The sequence below is a fragment of the Zalophus californianus genome, chromosome 1, assembly GCF_009762305.2.
Source record: "Zalophus californianus isolate mZalCal1 chromosome 1, mZalCal1.pri.v2, whole genome shotgun sequence".
Taxonomy (NCBI): Eukaryota; Metazoa; Chordata; class Mammalia; order Carnivora; family Otariidae; genus Zalophus; species Zalophus californianus.
The window spans coordinates 146,862,849-146,876,279 of record NC_045595.1 but is presented as its reverse complement, the minus strand read 5'-3'; the positions used below and the strand labels follow the sequence as shown (position 1 = coordinate 146,876,279).

Here is a 13,431-nt window from a genome sequence, read left to right as displayed (position 1 = left end):
GGGGAGTCTGCTTCTCCCTCACCCTCAGCCCCTGCCCCGGCTTATACTCTCTCTAATAAATAAAATCTTTTAAAAAAATAATGAAATACAATTGTGAAAGTCAACCCAATAATTATTTTGTGTACCACACATATACTGATGATCCACTTAAATATTTATTCAGAATATAGCTACATTACTCAAGTATGGTCACTCCTAATTCCCAGTTATAAATTATGATGCTCTATTCAGTTCAAAAGCAAAAGTTAACAACTATAAATTATTCTAGATTATTCAAATGAAGATTCTCTTCCAGCAGTAAAAGTAATCAACAGCAAATTTCACTACTCATTTGGGTGATAAAATACTCACATACTAAAAATGAAAATATCCTTTTTAGTTTTATATTAAAGAACTTGCAGCACGGTAAACTATAGTTAATAATACTCTATTGCATATTTGAAAGTTGCTGAGAGTAAATCTTAAAAGTTCTCATAAGAAAAAAATTTTCTAACTGTATGGTGACAGATGTTAGTTAATTAGACTTGTGATCACTTTACAATCTGTACAAATACTGCAAGGTAATGTTGTGTATCTGAAACTATTAAGATGTTATATGTCAATTATACCTCATAGTAAAAAAAAAAAAAAAAGGAAAAAATAATTTACTTAGAAAGCTAAACTTAACACTAATTTCTAAAGTATGATTTTTTTTTTTAAGTAGCTAATTTAAGTTAAAAAGAAAAAAGAGGAGTGCCTGGCTGGCTCAGTTGTTAAGTGTCTGCCTTCGGCTTGGGTCATGATCCCAGGGTCCTGGGATCAGGCCCCACATTGGGCTCCCTGCTCGGTGGGAGGCCTGCTTCTCCCTCACCCACTCCCCCTGCTTGTGGTTCTTGCTCTCGCTATCTCTTTCTGTCAAATAAATAAATAAAATCTTAAAAAAAAAAAAAAAGAAACAAAACCCTCTAATGGGGCCATATTTTTTTTTTAATCACTTTAAAAATCTCTGTGAGGGGGGTGTGGGGATGGGTTAGCCTAGTGATGGGAATTAAAGAGGGCTCCCTTGAATGGAGCAGTGGGTGTTATATGCAAACAATGCATCATGGAACACTACATCAAAATAAATAAATAAATAAACAATCTGAGAACCAAAAAAAAATCTCTGTGAGGGGGGTCTGGCTGGCTCAGTCAGCAGAGCATGTGACTCTTGATCTCAGGGTTGTGAGTAAAGCCCCATACTGGGTGAAAAGCCTACGTAATAAAAAAATAAATACATTTTTAAAAAATCTCTGTGATACACACATGTAGATACATATGTCACAAAATGACCTAATTCTGGTGGGCGGATGGATTAAACAGGTGATTAAGGAGTGCATTTCTCATTATGAGCACAGGGTGATGTATGGAACTGCTGAATTACTACACTGTACACCTGAAACTAATATAACACTGTATGTTAACAGGAATTAAAATAAAAACTTAAAACACCAAATACAAAAAACCCAAAATGACTTATTTTTAAAAGACCGATCTTAAAAAAAAAAAAAAAAAGACCGACCTTACCTCCCTCTGTTCCTAAAGTTCCTATTGTACATAAATTTTCTCTCGTTTTGGAAAGATTCCTTTTTTTTTTTCCCTTTTTGGTGGAGGAAGGAAAATTATGCTTATAAAGAGAACTTTCAGAATTGCCTGTAGATAAACAACATTTTCCAAGATTTTAACTTTTATTTTGGGTAGAAACAGATCTGGAGAAAGCCTTGAAAAGTCACAGGGTACAGCCTTAAGACAAGCTCAGTGACTCCGGTAAACCTATTTTAAAATGCAGGGTTTAAAATTTTTTTTCCTTAAAAATGTACTCACATTAAAACATGGTTATAACTATCAACTAGATCTGGTAGTTCTATTTATTTTATTTTACTGGCTATCAAAAAATCTCATGTCTTTATTTTAACTCAAAGCATTTCTGCTCAGTCTCACAGAGAGAAGAGAGCTAGTTGGTATACAGCCTTTATATAAACTGTTTATAACTGGCAAAATAGAGTCTTGCCTTGCCTTTCTCTAGACAAAACAGTCTAATTCCTTTAACTTTTTCCTTATGAGGTAAAAGACAATTTTTCTGATGAGTTTTAATTTCTTACTCCACAATTTACTCTTTTCAATTTTATCCCAGTCTAAAGTTCTAGTCTCAATCCATTCTTTCCTGTGAAAGAAAGGATTGAGACTGGCATCCTCTCCTCCTATACTTCTCTGCTAACCATCCTACTACCTAAGTCCACTTCATACACACCTGGGAATCGATCTCCTTTCCCAAAATCGCATAGGGATTATTATACCTAACTCCAAAATCTCCACCAAAGCATGTGTCAAGTAACATTTCAGATCCCAAAAGTATTCCACTAACCTTCTACTTCCAACACAAGTGCATTAAAATATAGCTACCAAGAGTACTATAGTAAAAGACACACCTGTTTATCTGTTAAAAAGTAAAGAAACAGGGGCGCCTGGGTGGCTCAGTCGGTTGGGCATCTGACTCTTGATTTCGGCTCAGGTCATGATCTCAGGGTTGAGACTGAGCCCATGTTGGGCTCCACGCTGAGTGTGGAGCCTGTTTAGGATTCTCTCTCTCCTCTCCCGCCCCTCCCCACTCACATGCGCACACTCTCTCTCTCTATAAAAAAAAAAAAAAACCCAGTATCTAAAAAGACAATGACTTGCAAACAATTCCATTAAGTAACATAACTTGCATCAACAGCTACCAGACAAAGCGTTTTCTAATTCTCATCGCCCACCTTGTTTCAATGAGGTAAGCAGTATATGTTTCTTGCATGTTCATGGCATTTCTTCCAGTTCGCTTTTCTGCTTCTGAAACATTAATTTCTATCTTCTTCAACCAAAAATTATTTTCAGTCATCTGGACAAAAACAAATGGAAGAAGAATGACAACAACAAAACTTTTAAGACAGTATTCAAAAAAAACCCAGCTATTTTTATCCATTGTTAGTACATATTACAAGCAAATTTCTTCTATTTCTTGAGTTGTTAGGGGTTGCTGAATGACAGCAACAAATGATACACCTCTCACTAGCAGCATTTTGTAGCACACCAAACTTTTCCAAAAGCTATTTTAACATGTATGACACATTTAATTATTAAAACATAGACGTTTTGTGTAAGTGACCAAGAATAAATCAATATAAAATGCCTAAGAAAAAATCTAAAAGCATGTTATACAAAGATGAATAATCCTCAATATTAAAATCTAACTTTTGGTTTTAACAAAGTCAAATCTCAGTCTCTCAAAAAGAAAATACTATACATATGCCAAAAGGCAAGATTTTCAGCAGATAGGTTAAATTAAAAAAAAACCAGGAGTCGTCTTATATTCAAATTTATTTTTATTTATTTTTTTATTATATCCAACTTGAAATTTGCCTAAATGCTTTGGCAGTGGTTAACAGGCTCCACTTGTGAGACAGCAGCAAGGTTTAGGAGCAGACTCCTTTCTGCTCCTGCTAAAACATCCCCAGGTCTATGCTAAAAAAACAAAAAGAACAAAAAACACACCACTGGTGGTTCAAAGGCTGTATGTGTGGAAAGTGTGCCATTAAAAATACCAAAGTAGGGCGCCTGTGTGGCTCAGTTGGTTGGGCAACTGCCTTCGGCTCAGGTCATGATCCCAGGGTCCTGGGATCGAGTCCCGCGTCGGGCTCCTGGCTCGGCGGGGAGCCTTCTTCTCCCTCTGACCCTCTCCCCTCTCATGCTGTTTCTCTCTCTCTCAAATAAATAAATAAAATCTTAAAAAAAAAAAAATACCAAAGTAACTCCAAGTCTAAAAGAGGAAGACAAAGTGAGACCATGTGATAACTGCTGTGCTTTGAGTTTTTTCCCCTTGCTCTCTCTCAAAGTTCAGAGGTGGGTTTTAATTAAAATACTGCACTATATTATAACTGAGGGCAGTTTGTGAAGAAAGGTGTGAAAAACTGACAGGAATGGAGCCATTTCAAAAGGGAGCCAAGCAACCACTGCAGAGAAACTGCCTTATCTGTTTCTGTTCGTACCAGACCAAAACCTTTGGACTAGGCAAAACAGCAAATGTTTTAAGTAACTGCTTGAGAAGTCAGCAGGAGAACAAACATCCTGCCCACAAGTCCACAGGTTATGGACTTTCTGAAGACAGAATCTACAGTAAAACAACGTATAACTAAGGGTTTAGCCTTTTTTCCTCTTAACTCGTGTACCTGGCCCCCCTTCTTTTTCCTTATAAAAACCCCTTACTTTCACCCTAGAAGCAGGATTCTATTTGGGTTTCTACTGAATCTGTATTCCCCAAATTGCAGTTCTTTAATGCCAAATACACTTGTTTTCCTCTCATTGTGGCTCTTTGTTTTCAGGTTAACAAGAGACAGAAGTAGAAAGATGGATGCACCAAGAAATAAAAAACTACAGTAAAACCCACTGGTGATGATTTATACAGAAAATTAGGGATGCCTAGGTGGCTCAGTCGGTTAAGCATCTGCCTTCGGCTCAGGCCACGATCCCAGGGTCCTGGGATCGAGTCCCGCATCAGACTCCCTGCAGGGAACCTGCTTCTCCTTCTTCCGGCTGCTTCCCCACCCGCCCCCCCCCCCCCCGCTTGTGCTCGCTCTCTCTCTCACAAATACATTTTTTTTTAAATCTTAAAAAAAAAAAAGAAAATTACACCTATGTGCTATGAGGACAGAAAAAGCTATGTGGTATGGCAAAAATTTAAATGATGAATAAATTTAGGAAGTGCCCCCAAAATGCTGAAAAACTGAGAAGATAAAAAAGCTAAAAGATGATAAAAAGGCAGAGAACTAAGAAGCTAACCCAAAGGAATAGAATTATTAGTCGACAAAAACAAATCACTCAGTTGTCAAAAAAGACATTTTTATCAAGTATTAAGTTGTTTGTTTAGCTACTGAGAGAAAAAATAAGGAAATACTCCAACCAAAAGTAAGTTCAAGAAATTACACAGGGTATCATGCTGAGCGAAATAAGTCAATCAGAGAAAGACATGTATCATATGATCTCACTGATATGAGGAATTCTTAATCTCAGGAAACAAACTGAGGGTTGCTGGAGTGGTGGGGGGTGGGAGGGATGGGGTGGCTGGGTGATAGGCATTGGGGAGGGTATGTGCTTCGGTAAGCACTGTGAATTGTGTAAGACGGATGAATCACAGACCTGTACCTCTGAAACAAATAATACATTATATGTTAAAAAAAGAAGAAGATAGTAGGAAGGGAAAAATGAAGGGGGGGAAATCGGAGGGGGAGACGAACCATGAGAGACTATGGACACTGAAAAACAAACTGAGGGTTCTAGAGGGGAGGAGGGTGGGGGATGGGTTAGCCTGGTGATGGGTATTTAAGAGGGCACGTATTGAATGGAGCACTGGGTGTTTTACGCAAATAACAAGTCATGGAACACTACAGAAAAAACTAATGATGTAATGTATGGTGATTAACATAACATAATAAAATTTAAAAAAAGGGAAAAAAAAGAAATTATATAAGCACAAACCACCCAACATCAGGATTATGAAACCCTCATTGGTTGAGATATATATATATATATAATTCCTAATTTGGGCCCATAGTCAAACACTTTGATTTATCAGCATCTACTCCAGTGAAAAATACCTCCAATACTGGAAACACATGACTAATAAAACAAATTAGCTCCCCAGCCAAAAAGATAATGCATCTGAGTCATGAATTTGCCCTCATACCATCCAATTACACAGAAGGAAAAAAAAAGAATAAAATCAGCTACCATAAAAACTAAAGAATGAAAACAGGAACACAACAATAACACCAGAAGGACTTGGAAAATGATATAAAATTGCTTATCCTCTCAGTAAAACACAGAGTGCCAAGAAACTCAACTGGAAGCACAATTGTTAAAAGGATACAGTGAAAAAATTTAGAGATGGACTGACTTGACTGGAAGATGAGCCCAGGGACATGTTTCAAAGAGAGACAGGATAGTTTAGATGTATTCAAAGTCGACTTCTCATCAGAGTAAAGAATATCATTAAAGAGTGATGCTATACTCGGACCTAAAGGAATAACATCCCGAATGTAGACGTTTGATGTGTGAATCATTACTTTCTACCTGACTTAAGACTAACTCCCTAAGACTAAATAAATGTAGAAGATAGACATATTTAAAAGGCTAATGAAATTATTTCCAACTCGAAAAATGAAAATGAATATAATGTTTCAAGTTTCAAAAATGTTGCAAACCACTAAAACAGTAAAGCAGGTAAGAGTGATAAAAGGAACAATAAGAAACTATTAATTCAATAAATATGTCTTGGGTATCTACCATGCCAGTCATTAGGGATGGAAAGACAGATGACACATGGTGCCTAAAAAAAAAAAGAAACATGGTGCCTGACACTTCAGGAGTTCACTGCTTGCATGAAGAATTCTCAGCCCACATACTGACGTTCTTTAAGACTAAAAACAAAATGAGGGGCACCTGGGTGGCTCAGTTGGTTAGGCAACTGCCTTTGGCTCAGGTCATGATCCTGGAGTTCTGGGATCGAGTCCCGCATCGGGCTCCCTGCTCAGCAGGGAGTCTGCTTCTCCCTCTGATCCTCCTCCCTCTCATGCTGTCTCTCATTCTCTCTCTCAAATAAATAAATAAAATCTTAAAAAAAAAAAAAAAGACTAAAAACAAAATGAAAGCTAACCGTAATATAACCTTTAGGATTACAGATGAAGAGTTAGTGTTTATGGCATTTGACTTATTTAGTTAATCTTATTTAAATCACATACTAAAGAAAATATATTACATTTATTGTTATACCGAAAATTATAGGAAAAAGATAAAACAGGCCAACAACAACAGCAACAAAAAACAGGCCAATTGAGATGAACACGGAGCTAACTGGAAAAGAAACAATGCAAAGAAAGAAAAATAAAATATATTTGGGCAGTAAAACTGACATTGCAAGAATTCAAATCAGTAAGAACATGACATAGTTGCAAAGCTTCCGCAGAAGGCTGAGGAAAAAAAGGTACCCAAAAACGGGTAAAAATGATGAAATATGATCTTAAAAAACCCAAAGAACCAACATTTAAACAACGTTAGTCCTCAAAGAAGAAATTAGAAAAACAGAAATAATAACTATCTGTATAATTTAAAAGAAAAAGAAACAAGCAAACAAATCTTTCCTGGCCTGGAAAAAAGTTCTAAGCCTTCAAACTGAAAGGCATGTGGTCTATGTATAATGAACTAGAAAATTTTAACATCCCAACAAGATTAAGGCAGGAAAATAAGAACTAAGACCCCTACAAAAGAATAAATATCAAATCTGCCTTAGACTCCACAATAAATTCCAAATGACAAAGGAGCATCATGAATAGGGCATGCTTGAAAATATTTAAACATATTAACATACTGTTCCTTCAAAAATACTTAGGCCCAGGATTTTTTATAGAAACTGATAAACTATTCCTAAATTTTATATGGAAATACAAAGGGCCTAGAATAGCCAAAAGAATTTTGAACAAGTTGTAGGATCCAGTTTCAAAACTTACTAAAAAGTGAAAGTAATCAAGAAAGTGTCGTATTGACAGAAGGAAGAAAGATCAATGGAAGAGAACTGAGAATCCAGAGATAAACCCTTACATTTAAGGTCAACTGATTTTTTTCTTTTTTTTAGGTCAACTGATTTTAAAAAACAGACCAAGGCAAATCAATAGAGAATGGAGAGTCTTTTCAACATATGGTGCTGAAACCACTAAATGTTCACACCCCCCCCAAAAAAAGATTCAGACCCTTTACTCACACCACAGACAGAAATTAACTCAAAATGGCCTAGATATAGAGCTAAGACTGAAATTTCTAGAAAAAAACATAGGAGAAAAATCTTTGTGATCTTAGGATATGCAAAGAGTTCTTAGATATAATACCAAAAGCACAATCCATAAAAGAGAAAAGTGATATACCAGATCTCATCAAAATTAAAACCTTTTACTATTCAAAAGACACCATAAAAAGAGGGGCATCTGGATGGCTCAGTCCTTAAGCATCTGCCTTCGGCTCAGGTCGTGATCCCAGGGTGCTGGGATAGAGCCCCACATCGGGCTCCCCGGTCCGCGGGGAAGCCTGCTGCTCCCTCTCCTACTCCCCCTGCTGGGTGCTCCCTCTCTCGCTATGTCTCTGTCAAATAAATAAATAAAATCTTTAAAAAAAAGAGAGAGAGAGAGAGAGAGAGGCACCTGGGGCTCCTGGGTGGCTCAGTCAGTTAAACATGACTTCAGCTCAGGTCATGATCTTGGGGTTCTGGAATTGAATTGGGCTCCCCGCTCAGCAGGAATTTGGGGGGATGACAGGAATGTTCTAAAACTGGATTGTGGTGATGGTTGCATAACTCTGTAATTTTACTAAAAATTATTGAATTAGATTGAATTTTATGATATATAAATTATACCTTAATAAAGTTGTTTATGCCAACAAATTAGACAATATGGAAGAAATGGATGCATTCCTAGAGACGGATAAACTACGAAAACTGAACAAGGAAGAACTTGAAAACCTGAACAGACCCATAACAAGCAAGGAAATTGAAGCAGTAATCAAATATCTCCCAACAAACAAGAGCCCAGGGCCAGATGGCTTCCCAGGAGAATTCTATGAAACATGTAAAGAAGAATTAATACCCATTCTGAAACCGTTCCAAAAAATAGAAACGGAAGGAAAACTTCCAAACTCATTTTATGAGGCTAAAGACTCCACCAAAAAGGAGAATTACAGACCAATATCCCTGATGAACATGGATGCAAAAATTCTCACCAAAATACTAGCCAATAGGATCCAACAGTACATTAAAAGGATTATTCACCATGACCAAGTGGGGTTTATTCCTGGGCTTCAAGGTTGGTTCACCATCTGCAAATCAATCAATGTGATACACTCCATTAATAAAAGAAAGGACAAGAACCATATGATCCTCTCAATAGATGCAGAAAAAGCATTTGACAAAGTACAGCATCCTTTCTTGATCAAAACTCTTCACAGTGTAGGGATAGAGGGTACATACCTCAATATCATAAAAGCCATCTATGAAAAACTCACAGAGAATATCATTCTCAATGGGGAAAAACTGAGATCTTTTCCCCTACGATCAGGAATACGGAAGGAATGTCCACCATCACCAATGCTGTTCAACACAGTACTAGAAGTCCTAGCCAGGGCAATCAGACAACAAAAGGCATCTGAAATGGCAAAGAAGTCAAACTCTCACTCTTTGCAGATGATATGATACTTTATGTGGAAAACCCAAAAGACTCCACTCCGAAACTGCTAGAACTCATACAGGAATTCAGTAAAGTGGCAGGATATAAAAATCGATGCACAGAAATCAGTTGCATTTCTATACACCAAAAATGAAACAGAAGAAAGAGAAATTAAGAAGTCAATCCCATTTACAACTGCACCCAAAACCATTAGATACTTAGGAACAAACCTAACCAAAGAGGCAAAGAATCCATACTCAGAAAACTACAGAAGACTCATGAATGAAATTGAGGAAGACACAAAGAAATGGAAAAACGTTCCATGCTCATGGACTGGAAGAACAAATACTGTGAAAATGTCTACACTACCTAGAGCAATCTACACATTTAATGCAATCCCTATCAAAATACCAAAATACTTTGCCCCCACCAGTACTCCCAGGCCTAGAGTGTGCTCCCTGAAAAATCACTCATGACTCCCTCAGGCCATGATTTTTCTCTGAACAAACACTTAACTATCAACTCAATGGAATTTTCCAGCCTAAAATTTTTTTCAAAGAAATGGAACAAATAATCCTAAAATTTGTATGGAACCAGAAAAGACCCCAAATAGCCAGAGGAATGTTGAAAAGGAAAACCAAAGCTGGTGACATCACAATCCCGGACTTCAGGTTCTAGTACAAAGCTGTAATCATCAAGACAGTATGGTACTGGCACAAAAACAGGCACATAGATCAATGGAACAGAACAGAGAACTCAGAAATGGACCCTCAACTCTATGGTCAACTAATCTTCAACCTAGCAGGAAAGAATATCCAATGGAAAAAAGACAGTCTCTTCGACAAATGGTGTTGGGAAAATTGGACAGCCACATGCAGAAGAATGAAACTGGACTGTTTCCTTACACCACACACAAAAATAGACTCCACATGGATGAAAGACCTAAATGTGAGACAGGAATCCATCAAAATCCTTAAGGAGAACACAGGCAGCAACCTCTTCGACCTCAGCAACTTCTTCGTAGACAAACTGCCAAAGGCAAGGGAAGCAAGAGCAAAAAATGAACTATTGGGACTTCATCAAGATAAGCAAGGAAAGGAAACAGTCTACCAAACCAAAAGACAACTAACAGAATGGGAGAAGATATTTGTAAATGACATATCAGATAAAGGGTTAGTATCCAAAATCTATCAAACTTATCAGAACTTATCAAACTCAACATCCAAAGAACAAATAATCCAATCAAGAAACAGGCAGAAGACATGAACAGACATTTCTCCAAAGATACACAAATGGCCAAGACACATGAAAAAATGCTCAACATACTCGGCATCAGGGACATACGAATCAAAACCACAATGAGGATACCACCTCACACCAATTAGAACGGCTAACCTTAACAAGTCAGGAAACAACAGATGTCAGTAAGGATGTGGAGAAAGGGGAACCCTCCTACACTGTTGGTGGGAATGCAAGCTGGTGCAGCCACTCTGGAAAACAGTATGGAGGTTCCTCAAAAAGTTGAAAATAGAGCTACCCTACAACCCAGCAATTGCACTACTGGATATGTACCCCAAAGATACAAATGTAGTGATCCGAAGGGGCACCTGCACCCCAATGTTTATAGCAGCAATGTCCACAATAGCCAAACTATAGAAAAAGCCCAGATGTCCATCAACAGATGAGTGGATAAAGAAGATGTGGTATATATATATATATATATATACAATGGAATATTATGCAGCCATCAGAAAAAATGAAATCTTGCCATTTGCAATGATGTGGATGGAACTAGAGAGTATTATGCTAAGCGAAATAAGTCAGTTAGAGAAAGACAATTATCATATGATCTCACTGATATGTAGAATTTGAGAAACAAGGCAGAGGATCATAGGGGAAGAGAGGAAAACGTGAAACAAGACGAAACCAGAGAGGGAGACAAACCATAAGAGACTCAATCTCAGGAAACAAACTGAGGGTTGCTGGAGTGGAGGGGGGTAGGAGGGATGGGGTAGCTGAGTGGACATTGGGGAGGGTATGTGTTGGGGTGAGTGCTGCGTATTGTGTAAGACTGATGAATCACAGACCTGTACCCCTGAAACAAATAATGCATTATATGTTAATAATAAAAAAAAGGGGGGGAAAGGAAAAAAAATAAAGTTGTTTAAAATAAAATCCATGAGTGAGCGCATGGGTGGCTCAGTCGCTAGGCGTCTGCCTTTGGCTCAGGTCATGATCCCAAGGTCCTGGGATGGAGCCCCGCATCGGGCTCCCTGCTCTGCGGGAAGCCTGCTTCTCCCTCTCCCACTCCCCCTGCTTGTGTTCCCTCTCTTGCTGTCTCCGTCAAATAAATAAATAAAATCTTTAAAAAAATAAAATAAAATCCATGAGTCCATACGGAAAAGACAAATAGAAAGTCTGATGAGGAGCAAGATACTTTCAATTTCAAAGTATGTCCCACAAAATATTAATTACAAAAGGGAAAAGAGTTACCTGATATTGAAGACTGGCAGAAAATATGATTCCCAAGTATCGGGCAAACACATATCACATGTGAACTGTTAAGATGCAACTAGAACATAGATAGCATCACTTCAGTGGCAATTTCTGCCAAAGATGCATAACCTCAATTTAGTCATAAGGAAATATAAGCAAACCCAAATTGAGGGGCATTCTACAAAATAACTGGTTTCTAATCTTCAAAAGGGTCAAAGTTACCAAAGTAAAGACTGAGAAACTTTCAGATTGAAGGAGACTAAAGAGACGGTACAATTAAATGCAATACATGCATCTGGACTGGATCATTTTGCTCTGAAGAACACTACTGGTGCAACTGGCAAAATTTAAACAAAGTTTGAGGATGAGATAGTAGTCATTTATCAATGTTATTTTCCTGATTTTGATGGTAGTACTGTGGCTACATAGGACAATGTCCTTGTTTGCCCCTAAATACTGAAAAGTTTTTAAGTAATCTCTACGCCCAACGTGGGGTTCAAACTCATGACCCCAAAATCAAGAGTTGCAGGCTCTACTGACTGAGCCAGCCAGGAACCCCTCACACTGAAAGTTCTGGAAATGAGATGAGGGAATATCATGATGGCAGTTCAACTCTCAAATAGTTCATGGGAAAAAGTATCTTCATACTGCCCTTGCTTATAAATTTGATATCATTTCTATAAATGAGATTATTTCAAAAAATTCTTAAATAGTCATAATTACATAAATAATTTTTGTTTCAGTTGTTTGGGGGAAGAAAACAAGAAAGATACATGCCTTCCAAATCATTAGAGGATAAAACCAAAGAAATTATCGCCCACAAAAGAAAACGCAAAAATAGAAACCAGAATAAGAAAGTATAAAACCTCACAGAAGAAAATCAACTAAAAATAAAGCCAGTTAGGATAATGCAAATGTTTTAAATTCCCTATAGTAAACAAGAGAAAGACTTAACACATAACACAAGACATAAAAATTATAACATGGGGCAAACACAAATACGAATAAACTGAAGTCAAAAGAAATCAGTGATCAGTTTAACATGAGGCCAAGCAGGTAAGCAGGAAAATATAAAATAACTGGAAATCAGGAAAAAATAAAAGTTTGTAATTAGAAGAGCCAAGGATCAATTCATTCTCTGATTAAAAACCAGTTTGCCATAATCTGAATTCCATCTCTGCCACAGATTGGCTATGTTAACTCTGGGCAAATTTTTTAATCTCTCTGCCTCAGTTTCCTCATCTGTAAAACGGGAATTAAAGTACTTAACCTCAGAATGTTATCAGAAACATTTAATGAGTTAATGCAGGTAGAGTTCTAAAAGTTGCCTGGTGTATAGCAGGAGCTCAAGTATTCCCTATTACTTGTAGCTTCAAGGTTTTTTTTTTAATTATGAAAATAACACAAGCTTGATGTATAAAAATTGAAAAATGTAAGTAAAATTAAGTGAATATAAATCACCTGTATCCCACAACCCAGCACTAACCACTGTTAATACACTACTGTTGGTGTACTTCCTTGCAATCTTTTTTTTCTACTTTTGATGCTTCTGTGTTACTGAAATAGGTCAAAGATCTGAAGTTTAAGAACTACCCAAAGAATTTACTTTCCTTAGGAGATACGTCTACAATGGCCAAAAGTAGCAGGTATTATGTTAAAAATAATGTATTTACTTAGGCCTATG

The 13,431-nt window shown here is 37.2% G+C and overlaps 1 protein-coding gene across 3 annotated transcripts in view; it reads right to left on the bottom strand.

Annotated features, from left to right (window-relative positions):
• The window catches only part of SNX4 (sorting nexin 4), a 69,594-nt gene that overhangs the window by 51,430 nt on the left and 4,733 nt on the right, over nucleotides 1-13,431 (bottom strand). For all 3 annotated transcript variants that reach the window (XM_027585753.1, XM_027585752.2, XM_027585754.2), the window contains exon 2: nucleotides 2,769-2,890. In XM_027585753.1, the coding sequence (XP_027441554.1) occupies nucleotides 2,769-2,890 (122 nt within the window). The remainder of the gene's footprint in view (nucleotides 1-2,768; nucleotides 2,891-13,431) is intronic.